Raw genomic sequence first — 16,275 nt, forward strand, 5'->3', positions numbered from 1 at the left:
ATTGTTACTCAATTTGACCTATTCTGAAAGACACTACTGCTTGCTTAGCGACCAGCAGTTCCCCGCCCCCTAACACACACACACACACACACACACACACACACACACACACACACACACACACACACACACACACACACACACACACACACACACACCACTCCATTGCTTCCATGAAGTCAAAGCCCACCTCTCATTATAGAGAGTGAGGAGTACAGATACCAAATATTCACATTTCTAGATTCTTTTACAGCTAAGTCATCGGAGAAGGCACTGGCAACCCACTCCAGTACTCTAGCTTGGAAAATCCCATGGACGGAGGAGCCTGATAGGCTGCGGTCCACGGGGTCGCTAAGAGTTGGACACGACTGAGCAACTTCACTTTCACTTTTCACTGTCATGCATTGGAGAAGGAAATGGCAACCCACTCCAGTGTTCTTGCCTGGAGAATCCCAGGGACGGGGGAGCCTGGTGGGCTGCCGTCTATGGGGTCGCACAGAGTCGGACACGACTAAAGCGACTTAGCAGTGGCGGCAGCGGCAGCAGCATGGGTATAGGATTCGATCCTGGGCAATGGGATCTAATGGGAGGACTGATGGGAGCCTCCAGGAATGGTGTTCCTCTATGATAAAAAGAAACACAAGAGGAAATCCCACCGCTTACGTGGTGGATGTGTTAGTACCTGAAGGACATTCACAACCACCTTATAGTGAGAACTCTAAGTGACAAAGGAGACGTGCTGAGGAGGCAGAGTAGAAAGATGGAAAGCACCTGGTCCATGCAGAGCTGCTGAACAACTCTGAAGCTACCCTACCTCTGGACTTCTCATTAGGTGAGATGATAAGTATCCTTATTACTCAAGCCACTTTAACTCAGCTGCCCTTTTACTTGCAGCCTAAACATCCTAACTTTCAAGTCTCAGGAGGCAGCTGCAGAGAAGACAGGGCTCTGGATTCTAACTCAAATGACATTCTAACTCAAAGTAAGTACTTGCCAGGTGATTCAAGTTGCCTAATCTCTCTGCACCTCATTTTCTATACCCATAAAATTGAGAAAATATTCAATAACACAATAAAATGGAGATAACCCAGGACAGGAATGAAAATCACATGAGATAATATGTACATAATCTTATTTGTCAATAGCAATGTTTTACTCAAAGGTAATTAGTCTAGGTAACAGATAGATAAACTATAGACTTTATAAATTGGAGACATCCATTCTAACCCAAATCCCTTATTTTACAAAAGACGACTCACTACATGTCACACTGGTTGGTAACATAACTAAACTATGTATCTCCTTATTCTCAACCCAGTGCTGTCATGCTATCCTCATGATCACAGGTAATGAGCTACATTAAATACTGGGTCAGTAGCATTTGTCCCTTCAGCAAATGTTTACTGACCACAACTATATGTCAGGTTCGGCTCTAGGTACTGAGGACTCCTTGAAGAACAACAACCATAACAAGAGTTTCTACCCTCATGAATTTAACAGCCCAGACAGAAATTATGCAGTCTACATCTACAAATAATTATTAAGCACCTACTAGGTGCTACACACAGTGCCAGAGTTTCTATTCAAATACAAATTTTTATAATTGTCCAGTCAATTCCAATAAGAACTATCATGTTTACCAGGACTTGATAAATAATAAATAATATGAAAAGTCTATAACTTACACAATAAAAATCAGTATTAAAAATGGCAAGCTCATTAGAAGGAGTAGTGAACACCCTGCCAGCTTCTGAAAACGTGGATGGAATGGGAAAGACGACTAGAACTCTACTCTACTTGAAATAGCACGGCTGAATGAAAGAAGTGAGAACTAAGCCATGTCCTTCCAGACTTGCAGGGTTGGCTCCGTTGGAAAAGACCAGTAGAACCAACTCACTGGAAAAGACCCTGGTGCTGGGAAAGATTGAGGGCAGGAGGAGAAGGGGGTGACAGGGGATGAGAAGGTTGGATGGCATCACCGAGTCAACGGACATGAGTTTGAGCAAACTCCAGGAGCTAGCAAAGGACAGGGAAGCCTGGCGTGCTGCAGTCCACGGGATTGCAAAGGGTTGGACATGACTTTGCGACTGAACAACAACGATAGGGAACATTCAGCAACTCCTTTCCTTCCCCAGGCCCCTGTCTAGTGCCCTAGACTCTCCTTTTGCTCCCTATCCAGTTGGAATTCCTCTTTTACTCCACCTAAACAGTCACATGCAAATGACGCAATGGAACAGCATCCTAGATTCTATGAAGAGACAGAATAAGTGGCTATCAGGCTGCTGACACTGAGCCATTACACTGAAAGTTTTCTTTGTCAGTAACCACACAAATCACATACTTTGGAAAAGAATATTTAAAAGCTATTGTTTTGCACAAAAAGAAAAAAAAACATAACTCACACCTTGCATGGGTTATAGAGGGAAAATTTGTGTAACACTCTGTACACTCTCTTAACTTTGTGATTCTCTAGACCGGGGGAAAAAGGCAAGCAAGAAATGAAAGACAGATGGATTCCCCAGGGCATATACTAGTGACTTCAAAGGTTCTTGTTTTTTAAAAAAAAAAAATCATTTTGTCTTAGTCCTAAACAAATGGAAAGGTTTTTGTGACCTTATGCTCAGAAGTGTAATATCAATTCCCAGTTTGAAATACTCTAGGTAGGTATAATGTCCAAAATCACCAAAATCATCTTTTGATTCATTTTAATTGATTAAATGATTATCACCATTTGGGGACAGATGTGCTTCCAAATAAAACATTTGATTTTCTCAAGCAATGCCAAAATCAACATTTTGGAACATAGCATTTTAACCTCTTTGGCATTAGTTGAGCCATACAAACTTTAATGTTCCAAACTGTTATTAGACTGGCTACAATCTACTGTTTGCCAGATCACCAGACAGCACATACATGTCCTCTGGGGACTATTTATCCATTCTAAGGAAGATTCCCTCCCACAAACAGAAAAAAAAACAGTGGTGTCAACTCCAAGTGGAACAGGACAGGGCAGATAGAGGGCGGAAACAGCTCTGGAAAAGTCAACAGCCCCACTCTCTGTGGCTGACCCCTTTATTACCTACATATTCAATACAGGTTAAAGTTCCTGTACACCCACTTTAGGACTTAAGGTAAAATGTGCAAACTCCTCTCTCTGAAACACAAGACAGTACATGCCAAATGTTTCCATGAAACCCTGTGGCAGCAGAAAAACTGCCTATCCCGCTAATCCTTTTATTATTAAGTTTAGCAGCAATGCTTAGTTGAGAATGAAATCCAAGATTCTCCAGAAGTAAGTGGGAGCCCACTCTAATGGGAGGTCATGGGGCACTACACTCCTGCCGTGAAACTTACCCAGTTGTCATCTTACAAGTTAGGAGTCACTGTCCCCGTGTCACAAACTCCCACGAAAAGAAAAAAAAAAGTGGGGTGGGGAGACTATTCATTCATTCATTCTTAGTTAACACAGCCCAGAGGCAGATTCCTGCCACTGGGAGACGCTGCTACCATTCATCTCTCAACAGAATGGGTGCCCAGTGTTTCAAAAACAGCTCACTCAGTCTCAGACCTTCAAGACTTGAGTAGGTGAGAAGAGGAAATTCCAGAGATAAATAACTAAAGAGACTTAAAAGTCAAAAGCTAATAGTGCTGAACCCTAATATGACCTTTCCAGGTTGTGTGCCCTGAGTCTTGGGAGAGCACACACCTGCCTATGTATACAAACATTGAGAGTGCGTTCACACACACACACACACACCATTGCATCTCACAGATCTCCTGCAAGCCCAGAGGCACTCAAGTACTGGAGGATGGAGTTGCCATCAAAGCTGCCTTCGCCTACACAACTCTGGCCTTCTCCAACTTGGTCGAGAGCACATGTCACCAATATCCCAAAGGGCAATTTCTCCCGGGAACCAGGTCCTGCAGCATTGCCTCCCTGCTGGCCTCACAGCCCTCTCCCTTTCCCTGAAACACTCAGATTTCAAAGGATTCCTTTTGAGGTAGCTCCAGTACTCGCAGCGTGCCCCATCCCTTAAGGCTTGGAGCCCGGGGCTGCCTGGCCTCTCTCTCTCCCTGGAAACTTCGCCGCTACCCCACGCTAAGAAGTAAAGGCCACCGGTAGAGGGGAGGCAGGGAGCTGGAGCGGGTCCCTAGGACTGAAGGCACCTTCGGAGCCCAGGCGCCAGAGAAAGAATGAGTGGATCCATGCTGATGCATGCCTTCTCCACGTGTAAGAAGGAAGACTGGTCGACATGCAGGTACCCCTCTGGGTTCTCAGAACTCCTATTTCCCGACAGGTTAGGAAACAGAGGGGTTAGAGTTTCCCAGGACGCAGCTGCCCTGTGTCCACTATCCTAGGCGCAGCGAGACGTGAGCGCAGTGTGTAAGCCAGAGGAAGGGGCCCGGGGAATTGATAACGCATGCCCGGTACCTGCGGGGGACAGTCCCCCCACCCCATCCCTTAGTAGGGCTCCCAGACTCAGAGCGGAGGAAGAGAAATCTGGCTTTCTAGTAGGCCCCCGGGTGGGTTCCTTGCCTCCGCGCGCACGCCCACCCGTAGAGGCCCCCCCAGTCCCCTGCCCGGCGCGTAGTCCGCTCCCTCGCCCCGGCACCTGGATGTGGCAGGAGATCTCCGAGTCGTCCAGCAGCCGGATGGTGCATTTCATCTCCTGGTTGAGCGATTTGATGCTGGAGCTCCGAAAGTGGATCATTTTCATGGTCCTCCTGCCTCTCGGCACACAGTGGCAGGAGGCGAACATGCACCGCGGCCCGGGGAAGCGAGCGGGAGGCTCGGGGCCGGCGCGGCGCTCGCCCGCGCGGACACACACACACTGCCCTGGACACCCGGGCGCGGCTCAGCCCCCGGACAGCAACGACAACCGGCGCCTGCAGCCACACATGCCGAGCAGCCAGGGCGCGGCAGGCGGGTCCCTCCCTCTCCACGGTCCCCTCCCTCCGCTCCCTCGCTTGCTCCTCGCCCGCTCCTTTCCCCGCCTCCGCCCCTTGCGAGCGCTCCTGCACCTCCCTCCGCCGGGGCTCGCTGGCCGAGGATGCCCGAGCCCGTGACCCCCGGCGGGCGCGCGAAGCACTCACTCCCACGCGTGAGAAACCGCGGCAGGAGAAGGCGGAGAGCTGGCTGGCGCTGGTGGCCGGGACGCCCCGGCAGTGGCCTGCTCCGCTGCCGCCTCTGCGTCAGGCTGGGCCCGGCAGCCTCCTCCCTCTCCGGCCGCGATTGCTCTGGCTCCTGAGGGAGCTCGTCCCTGCCCCGGCTCCCCCACGCGCCCGACAGCGCCCTGCTCTGCTTGGCCCCAGCGACTTGGCGGCGGGCAAGGGGGCGTGGAGGGCGATCCTGACCTACACCCGCAGGGAGGATTCCACCGCAGGAGAGGATTATCGGACCTCACAAACCCCGAGAGTAGCATGAGGCCCTTGCCTGGTACAACAGCAATAAGGCTAGTAGTCACAGTCACTGGTACTCGTGAGGATTTTTGTAAGCCTTTGTTTAATATTAACTGAGAGCCAGTCTCCTCTAAGAAACTCAGAACCTTCCATAATCAGTTTCTCGTTTATGTCTCCCAACACCTCACTAAGATTTTTGGTAGCAGCACTTTGGGCTTCCCTGGTGGCACAGCTAACAAAGAAATCCGCCTGCAATGCAGGAGACCCTGGTTCGATTCCTGGGTTGAGAAGATCCCCTGGAGAAGGGATAGGCTACCCGCTCCAGTATTCTTGGACTTCCCTGGTGGCTCAGATGGTAATCCACCTGCACTGTGGAGACCTGGGTTCGATCTCTGGGTTGGGAAGATCACCTGGAGGAGGGCATGGTACTACTCCAGTATTCCTGCCTGGAGAATTCCACAATCAGAAGCTCCTGGCAGCTACAGTCCATGGGGTGGCAAAGAGTTGGATACGACTGAGCACAGCATAGCACACAGCAGCACTTTAGACCTCAGGGAGAAGGTCTTTATCCTGCCCCTTCCCCCTTAGAGATTTCCTTCTGCTCCCCAGGAATGGATTCTATTGCCTAAGAATGGAGGTGTGACCCATCCAGTTTTAAGCCAGTCTCTGCACTTGGGACCCTGAGATTCCACCTCCAGGATGTTGGGGATGAGAGTCTCCTGCCCCTCTGTCTTTCCTAGGGTGGCTCAAGGCCCTGTGTGATGTGCCCATAGGCCTAAGGGGCAGCTGTGGAGGCAGGTGGACTGAGACTGGACGTGGAGACCAAGCCATCCAGGAGTGGGAAAAGAGGGAGATTCTCTCCCTGCTGCCCTTTTCTGAGCTCACCAGGTCATTATTAAGGGGTATTTGTTACAGGAAAGACTCATTGCCCAACTGTCAGCTCTTGCTTCAGAGGCCCCCATCCAAAGATATGCCCTGTCTTTGGGTGGGGAGGGATGGTCTAGTCATTTCACCTAAACTTGATACACTCTGATGGACCACATATACTTCAGACACCCCCTTGGGGTTGGCTGAGGCTTGCCTGAGGTCTGCACTGAAGTCGGATTCTTCCTTCTACCCCCTCCTGCTTCCTCCCTGTGTTAATGGCTAGTATAAATTCCCTGATGTGAAGAGCTGACTCACTGGAAAAGACCCTGATGCTGGGAAAGATTGAGGGCAGAAGGAGAAGGGGACGACAGAGGATGAGATGGTTGGATGGCATCATTGAACCAATGGACATGAGTCTGAGTAAACTCTGGGAGATAGGTGATAAGTCTGGCATGCTCCTGTCCATGGGGTTACAAAAAGTCAGACACGACTGAACAACTGAACAACAAATAAATACCCAACAGGCCAAATTCAGTCTCAGCATTTGCTTCCGGAAACTCCAAACTTAAGATAGGAGAGTAGAGTATATTTTATTTAACAGTTGATAGCTTGATTATTGCTTGTTACCATTTAGATAGTAGTATGTGGACCTCCATGTGTAGTCTTTCCTGGGCTGAGGAATGTTAGGGCAGAACCTGAAGGGAAGGTCAGTGTGGAGAGTCTGGGATTGCAGTCTTGGCCCAGCTACTGGCCAACCCTGGGAATCCTGGGAAAGTCTCTGTATTTCTTTCCTCAACTTCAAAGGAGAGCACATCTCACAGGTGGCTGAGAAACTGGGATGAAGCAAGGCGAGAAGTCTGTACTCTGTAAAGCTCCATATGCATATGAGATGGAAGTGTTGAGAGTGTTCCAATTCCATATGAAAAGTACACCTGGGGTTGAATAGTCTCTTCCAACCCAAAGAGCAGTTCTAAGATAGCCTAGAGATCAAGGAAAAGTCACCATGCCAGACAACCCTAGCTTTTCTTTTAAAGCTATATACTTGTCCCTCATTACTGTAGCAACCTGTTATCTCTGAGTCATGCTCAATACCCTAAAACTCAATACCCTAAAATTTGAAATTCCTCAAATTTAAAGGAAGCAGAAGAAAGACAGGAGGAAAAAGGACAGAACCAGGGTCACCCAAAGCGAAATTGCAAGCAACAGTCTTTGAAGAAATGAGGAGAATCTGAGACTGGCTATCTGGCCTGGTTTGGAAGGCTGAGATTCAACAACTTTAATGTACAATTTGGAAGCCCTTGGAATACATGGAAAACGGCTGGGGAAATTACCACATATGGTCACCTGGAGTGAAATATCACTGAAGAGAAGGCTTTTAGAAACTAAGCAGTCATGGTCAAAAAATAACATGAAGAGCAAGATGTACTCAAAGAATGAACTCAAGGATAAGCTTAAAATTGGACCACTTAAAGAAAAACAATGACACATTCAGAGTCCTAAATTCTCAGTCACAACCTTTTAACAACCTGTATTCTTTCAATGACAGAGCTAAAAGTATTATCAGTTGAATCACTAAAAAGCAGACTCAAAATCTTTTCTACAAGTTGTCAAATGATAAAGTCAATTGAGTTATCAGTCTCACCAGATTTCATGTGGGAGAGATAGTTACCATCAGGAAAGAGTGGGAATCTGGGTGTAGAAATGGAACCATAAAGGAGGATTTGGATAATTCCTAGGAAATCAAGTCCCCAAGCCCCTCTTGATAGCAGAACCAAAGCCTCTTCCCTTATATTAATTAGGCTGTTCCTTGTTTGAAGACCCTATTCTGATCTCACCTGAAGCAGTTACCTTGGAAAGGGCAGTCAATCTCCTTGCCACACTTCATCTACCAACTCTGACTACACTCACTCTTAATACTGGAGTCAGATCCAGACACCCACAGAAAGCCAATTACAAAGTCAGCCCGAGGGAGGGAAAGAATTGCAAGGTCTTGCTAATTTAAACTGAAAAGTATCTATATAAATAAACCTAAATCTGTTTATTCAGGTGCACTTTCCAGTGACTCTGGTTTCAATGTACCTTGTATATAAATTGATTTGACTTCTGGTCTCAGCTAAATGAAAATGAGAAGGAAATTCCTGATATTTGTAAAGGAAAAAGTCCAAAGAATCAAGGAGAAGGAAACACTGAAGTAAATGTTCATATATAGATAGCTCATCTCTCGTATGATGAACCTGAGGGGGCCTCCAGGTTCCTTGTTGAAGGAAGCACCACCATCTTTGAAAAGTACCACAGTGGCTGTTCTCTGTGACCAGAGGTGCTATGAAAAACCCTGCAGTTGAAAGGAGCTCCCTGATTTAAATGGAGATAATGGGAAAAACAAGACCGGCAAAAACAAGACCGGGAGCTGACTGTGGATCAGATCATGAACTCCTTATTGCCAAATTCAGACTGAAATTGAAGAAAGTGGAGAAAACCACTAGACCATTCAGATATGACCTAAATCAAATCCCTTATGACTATACAGTAGAAGTGAGAAATAGATTTAAAGGACTAGATATGATAGACAGAATATCTGATGAACTATGGATGGAGGTTCATGACATTGTACAGGAGACAGGAATCAAGACCATCCCCAAGAAAAAGAAATGCAAAAAAGCAAAATGGCTGTCTGAGGAGGCCTTACAAATAGCCACGAAAAGACGGGAAGCGAAAAGCAAAGGAGAAAAGGAAAGATATACCCATTTGAATACAGAGTTCCAAAGAATAGCAAGAAGAGATAAGAAAGCCTTCCTCAGTGATCAATGCAAAGAAATAGAGGAAAACAATAGAATGGGAAAGACTAGAGATCTTTTCAAGAAAATTAGAGATACTAAGGGAACATTTCATGCAAAGATGTGCTCAATAAAGGGCAGAAATGGTAGGGACCTAACAGAAGCAGAAGATATTAAGAAGAGGTGGCAAGAATACACAGAAGAACTGTACAAAAAAGTTCTTCGCGACCCAGACAATCATGATGGTGTGATCACTCACCTAGAGCCAGACATCCTGGAATGTGAAGTCAAGTGGGCCTTAGAAAGCATCACTATGAACAAAGCTAATGGAGGTAATGGAGTTCCAGCTGAGCTATTTCAAGTCCTAAAAGATGATGCTGTGAAAGTACTGCACTCAATATGCCAGCAAATATGGAAAACTCAGCAGTGGCCACAACACTGGAAAAGGTCAGTTTTCATTCCAGTCCCAAAGAAAGGCAATGCCAAAGAATGCTCAAACTACTGCACAACTGCACTCAACTCACACACTAGTAAAGTAATGCTTAAAATTCTCCAAGCCAGGCTTCAACAATACGTGAACCGTGAACTTCCAGATGTTCAAGCTGGTTTTAGAAAAGGCAGAGGAACCACAGATCAGATCAAATTGCCAACATCTGATGGATCATCGAAAAAGCAAGCGAGTACCAGAAAAACATCTATTTCTGCTTCATTGACTATGCCAAAGCCTTTGACTGTGTGGATCACAATAAACTGTGGAAACTTCTGAAAGAGATGGGAATACCAGACCACCTGACCTGTCTCTTGAGAAACCTGTATGCAGGTCAGGAAGCAACAGTTAGAACTGGACATGGAACAACAGACTGGTTCCAAATAGGAAAAGGAGTACGTCAAGGCTGTATATTGTCACCCTGCTTATTTAACTTAATATGCAGAGTACATCATGAGAAACGCTGGGCTGGATGAAGCACAAGCTGGAATCAAGATTGCCGGGAGAAATATAAATAACCTCAAATATGCAGAGCCTCTTGACGAAAGTGAAAGAAGAGAGTGAAAAAGTTGGCTTAAAGCTCAACATTCAGAAAACTAAGATCATGGCATCCGGTCCCATCACTTCATGGCAAATAGATGGGGAAACAGTGCAAACAGTGGCTGACTTTATTTTTCTGAGCTCCAAAATCACTGCAGATGGTGATTGCAGCCATGAAATTAAAAGACAGTTGCTCCTTGGAAGGAAAGTTATGACCAACCTAGATAACATATTAAAAAGCAGAGACATTACTTTGCCAACATAGGTCCGTCTAGTCAAGGCTATGGTTTTTCCAGTGGTTATGTATGGATGTGAGAGTTGGACTATAAAGAAAGCTGAGAGCCACAGAATTGATGCTTTTGAACTGTGGTGTTGGAGAAGACTCTTGAGAGTCCCTTGGACTCTAAGGAGATCCAACCAGTCCATCCTAAAGGAGATCAGTCCTGGGTGTTCATTGGAAGGACTGACGCTGAAGCTGAAACTCCAATACTTTGGCCACCTGATGCAAAGAGCTGACTCACTGGAAAAAATCCTGATGCTGGGGAAGATTGAGGGCAGGAGGAGAAGGGGATGACAGAGGATGAGATGGCTGGATGGCATCACCGACTCGATGGACATGGGTTTGGGTGGACTTTGGGAGTTAGTGATGGACAGGGAGGCCTGGCGTGCTGGAGTTCGTGAGGTTGCAAAGAGTTGGAGACGACTGAGCGACTGAACTGAACTGAGCTGAATGGGAACCTGGAGCAGAGGACAAATATTACTTAACTTTCAGTGTCTGGGAAGGCATGGGGACACTCATGAGTAGTGGGACCCAAATGGCTTCAGAGTAATATGACCCACAGGAATTTGCTGATCCTGAGCTTCCCTGGTGGCTCAGAGGTTAAAGTGTCCGCCCGCAATGTGGGAGACCCGGGTTCGATCCCTGGGTCAGGAAGATCCCCTGGAGAAGGAAATGGCAACTCACTCTAGTACCCACTCTAGTATTCTTGCCTGGAGAACCCCATGGAGAGAGGAGCGTGGTAAGGCTACAGTCCATGGGGTGGCAAAGAGTCGGACACCGAGTGTCTTCACTTTCACTTTCAGACACCCAACTAAAGTCCTTGATCTGTAGAACAGACAAAATTTCTAGGTCTGACCAATAAAAGACACACTAAACTCCCTTACAAAAATTTCCAAGTCTGAACCCATCCCTACAGACAACCAGAGACATTTGAGTGAAGCAAAGATGAATCAACCTGAGGAGTAAGAAAATTGGCCACAGCATAGAAGAACTGGCAAGGTCCAATTCTTAATAAAGAAGTGGCAGTGGGAGAGATTGTAAAACCTCATGCTCAGTGGTAGTAGCTGCAATTCCTTATCAAAAACTTCCCAGGATTTCCTCATAGTTCAGTGGTTAAGAATCTCCCTGCCAATGCAGAGCACACAGGTTTGATCTCTGATCTGGGGAGATCCCACATGCTGCAGAGCAACTAAGACCCATGTGCCACAGCTACTGAGCCTGTACTCTACCGCCCACAAGCCAAAACTGCTGAGCTCATGTGCTGCAACTACTGAAACCTGCATACCCTAGAACCCATGCTCAGCAACAAGAGAAGCCACCGCAGTGGGAAGCCCAGGCACCATAACGAAGAGTAGCCCCTGCTGGCCGCAACTAGAGAAAGTCCTCAGGCAGCAATGAAGACCCATCACAGCCAATAATAAATAGATAATCTTTTTTTTTTAATGCAAACCTTAAATTCTTAAGGGGCTTCCAAATGTTAAAAAAAAAATTCCCAACCCATGCATCATAGCCCTTTGATGAGCCCCTGGAAAACAGGTGGCCTGGCCACAAAAGAGTGATTGATAGTTGTGGAGAAAAGAGAATCTTCTCACACTATTGGTGGGAATGTAAATGGATACAGCCACTACAGAGAACATGGAGATTCCTTTAAAAACTAGGAATAAAACTATCATATGAGCCACCAGTCCCACTACTGGCCATATACCCTGAGGAAACCATAATTGAAAAAGACACATGTACCCCAATGTTCATTGCAGCACTATTTACAATAGCTAGGACATGGATGCAACCTATATGTCCATCAACAGATGAATGGATACGGAAGTTGTGGTATATATATACAATGGAATATTACTCAGCTATAAAAAGTAATGCATTTGAGTCAGTCCTAATGAGGTAGATGAACCTAGAGCCTATTATACAGAGTGATGTAAATCAGAAAGAGAAAAACAAATATTGTATATTAACACACATATATATATGGAATCTAGAAAGATGGTACTGATGAACCTATTTGCAGAGCAGCAATGGAGACACAGACATAGAGAACAGACTTGTGGACACAGTAAGGGAATGAGAGGGTAGAACAAATTGAGAGACCATACGTAAAAGAGATAGCCAGTGGGAATTTGCTATATGATTCAGGGAGCTCAAATCTGGTGCTGTGTGATAACCTAAAAGGATAGGATGGGGTGGGAGGTGGCAGGGAGGTTTAAGAGGGAAGGGACATACGTATACCTATGGCTGATTCATGTTGATGTATGGCAGAACCAACACAATACTGTAAAGCAATTGTCCTCTAATTTTAAAAAATATGAAAAAGTGATGGTTGTAAATATTGTGCATTGAGTTTTAAAAATTATTTTAAAGTATTTTCATGACCATTAAAATTGATGATTGAAAAAGAAATATTTAGGTATAAATCTAACAAAATATATACACATTCTATATAAAAACACTAATGAAAAATCAATGAACTCAATAATTGGAGAGATACTCCATGTCTGCGAGTGGGAAGACTCAACATTGTTACAATGTCAAGTCTTCTCATCCTCATCTATAGATTCAATGCAATTCAAATCAAATTCCAAAAGTTATTTTGTAGATATTGACAAACTTTTGCTAAATTTTACATGGCAAAGCAAAAGACCCAAAATAGCCAACATAATGCTGACGAAAAACAAAGTTGGAAGACTAATACCACCCGACTTTAAAACAGTGTAAAGCTATAATGATCAGGACAACATGGTACTGGTGAAAGAATAGACAAATAAATTAATCAAATGGAATATAGAGCCCAGAAATAGACCCACACAAATAGAGTAAACTGATATCTTATGAAAAAGCAAAGTCAATCCAGTGGAAAAGTAATAGTCATTGGATTTTTTCTTTTTCACTACCCTTTCTGTGTTCTGGAACAACCTGATATCCTATGCAAAAAATAATAATAATAATCTAGATACTATTCATAAAAATTAACTCAAATGGGTCATAAGGCTAAATGTAAAATACAAAACTATAAAACTTCTAGAAGATAATATAGGAAAAAATCAAGGTAATTTTGAGTTCAGTGATGACTTTTAGATACAACACCAAAAGCATAAGTTGGACTTGATTAAAATTTAAACTTTTACTCTGCCAAAGACACTCTTAAGAGAATGAGAAGACAAACTACAAACTGAAAGAAAATATTTGCACAACACATATCAGACAAAGGATACGTATCTAAAATATACAACTCTTACAATTCAAAACAATAAATAATCCAATTTTAAAATAGGCAGAAGATCTTTACAGATACTTCACCAAAGAAGGCAAATAAACATATGAAAAGATTCTCAACATCAAACTTCATATGACAATTGCAAAATTAACTATATTAAGATACTACTACACATCTATTAGATAGCTAAAATCTAAAACACTGACAATACCAAATGCTGACGAGAATATGGAGCAGGAAGAACTCCCATTCATTGCTGATGGGAATGTAAAATGGTACAACCACTTTGGAATATAGTTTGATAGTTTACAAAGCTAAACACAGGCTTACCCTACAATCCAGCAATTGTGTTCCTAGGTACTAACCCAAATGAGAAGAAAACTATGTCCACAAACAAACCTGCACACAAATGTCTATAGCAGCTTTTATTATTGATAATCGCCAAAAATTGGAAACATCCGAGATGTCCTTCAATAGGTGAATAGATAAGTTGTAGCACATTCATACAATGGAATGCTATTCAGCAATAAAAATAAATTTTCAAAACTGAGCGATCAAGCCACAAAAAGACATGAAGGAACCTCAAATTTTTGGTTGGCCAAAAAGTTCCTTTGGGTTTTCCATAAGATATTATGGAGAAACCCGAGCAAACTTATTGGCCAACCCAGGACATATTGCTAAGTGAAAAAAGCCAGTCTGAAAAGGCTACATACTGTATGATTCCAACGGTGTGACATTCTGGGAAAGGCCAAGATGACAATAATAGGGGAAAGCAGGGGCGGGAGGGAGGAGGTAGGATATGTAGGAACCCTTTGTACTTACTGCACAGTTTTTCTATAAACATAAAAGTGCTCTTAAAAAAATTAAGAGTACTTAAAAATAGATCAATTTTCACCATGTGAGGACACAGGGAAAAGGCAGCCATCTGCAAGAGGAAGAGAGCTTTCCCCAGGAACCGAGTGGCCACCACCTAATCTTAGATTCCCAGCCTCCAGAACTGGAGAAAACTAATTTTCATTGTTTAAGCCCACAACAACAAAAACTGGCCACTGAAAATATTTTGAATGCCATTTATATGGCTCCTTCTATTAAATTCTTGCATTTAGTAAATCGTAACTGAGGACATATAATTCCACGCATTATTGACTTGTCACAGGAGAGCACCCAGCAGTGGCATCACCACATAGCACCTGCCTGTGCCTTTGATTGCCTGTCAGATCATCACGTTCATCTGATGGTTAAGTGAACTAGTTTTGGTTTTGATCAGTAAGAGGCTTTGCCTTTCAGATGGCTATAAAATATTTAGTGTTATTGTTAAATTAATTTTTGTAATTTTTCAATTAACATAATACTTTGGTTTTTCATTGTTGATAATATTTGCTATTAAATTATTGATTTTCATTAATTCTTTCCACTGTTGCTTCTTGCTTTTCATTTTCTATTTGCTTTGGAAATTTGCATTAGCCAAATTTAGGTATTGCTGGAATTTCTTTGTATTTATAAAAACAGAAGAAGAGTATACCCATGGCTGATTCATGTTGATGTATGGCAAAAAACACCACAATCTTGTAAAGTAATTAGCCTCCAATTAAAATAAGTAAATTTTTTTAAAAAACAGAAGAAGAAACATAATTTAATGAATTCTACTCATTAAATGTATCTTTACAACTTCAGCAGATTGATTTTTCAATATATTTTATGCTATATGAAGGCAATAATATTTATATTTTGTGCACTTTTGTCAGAACTTTTGCTATTTAATTAAGTGAAAATTAAAGTTTCAATTTCTCATTTTATTTTTTGCACACTTCACTTCTTTGAATTTTTGATGTTATTAAATTTCTTACTGTGGTAAAATACAGATAACATAAAATACACCATGATAACTATTTAAAGGGTACAATTCAGTAGTATTTCATAATGGTGAGCAAATATCACTGCTATCCATCTCCAGAACACTTTTCATCTGGGAATTTTATGCAATTAAACAATACTCTCTATTCATCTTACCCTTCCCCCAGCTCCCAGCACCCACCACTCATGATTTTGACAACTCAATGTACTTCATAAGTGGAATAATACAGTATTTATCTTTTGTGACTGGCTTATTTCACTCAGCATATTGTCCTTGAGGTTCATCCATGTTGTAGCATATTACAGGATTTAATTTGTGTTTAAGGCTGAATATCATGCTATTATATGTATACCACATTCTGCTTATCTATTCACCCACTGATAGACACTTGAATTGCTTCCATGTTTTAGCTGCTATGAATAGTACTGCTATGAACATAAGTATATAAATATCTCTTTGAGACCCTACTTTCAATTCTTCTGGGTATATATCCAGAATTGCTTAATCACCTGGTAGTTTTAATTTTAATATTTTGAGGAACCACTATATTCTTTTCCACAATGGCTGTACCATTTTATATTCCCACCCACAATGCACAAGTGGTTCCAATTTCACCACATTCTCTCCAATACTTGCTGTTTTCTATTTTTTGACGGTAGTCATCCTAATGGGTGTAAGCACTGTTGTTTTGATTTATATTTACCTAAATGATTAGTGATGCTGAACATCTTTTCATGTGCTTATTGGCCACTTATACATCTTTGGATAAATGCCTATCAAGTCTTATGGCCATTTTTTAATTGGGTTGTTTTGTATTCTGTAGTATTTCTCTCTATATATATATTGGTG

At 43.2% G+C, this 16,275-nt stretch overlaps 1 protein-coding gene across 7 annotated transcripts in view; it reads right to left on the minus strand.

Moving 5' to 3' along the window:
* Positions 1–16,275, minus strand: part of FRMD3 (FERM domain containing 3) — a 396,369-nt gene that overhangs the window by 331,547 nt on the left and 48,547 nt on the right. For 2 of the 7 annotated variants that reach the window (XM_081520403.1, XM_081520371.1), the window contains exon 1: positions 4,614–4,908. The exons of the other annotated variants lie outside the window; for them this stretch is intronic. In XM_081520403.1, the coding sequence (XP_081376529.1) occupies positions 4,614–4,760 (147 nt within the window). In that variant the 5' untranslated portion in view covers positions 4,761–4,908. Of the gene's footprint in view, positions 1–4,613; positions 4,909–16,275 lie in introns of those variants that run through there. 7 annotated transcript variants of the gene reach the window in all.

Source organism: Giraffa tippelskirchi, chromosome 1 (genome assembly GCF_054371585.1).
Source record: "Giraffa tippelskirchi isolate mGirTip1 chromosome 1, T2T-mGirTip1v1.2.pri, whole genome shotgun sequence".
Taxonomy (NCBI): Eukaryota; Metazoa; Chordata; class Mammalia; order Artiodactyla; family Giraffidae; genus Giraffa; species Giraffa tippelskirchi.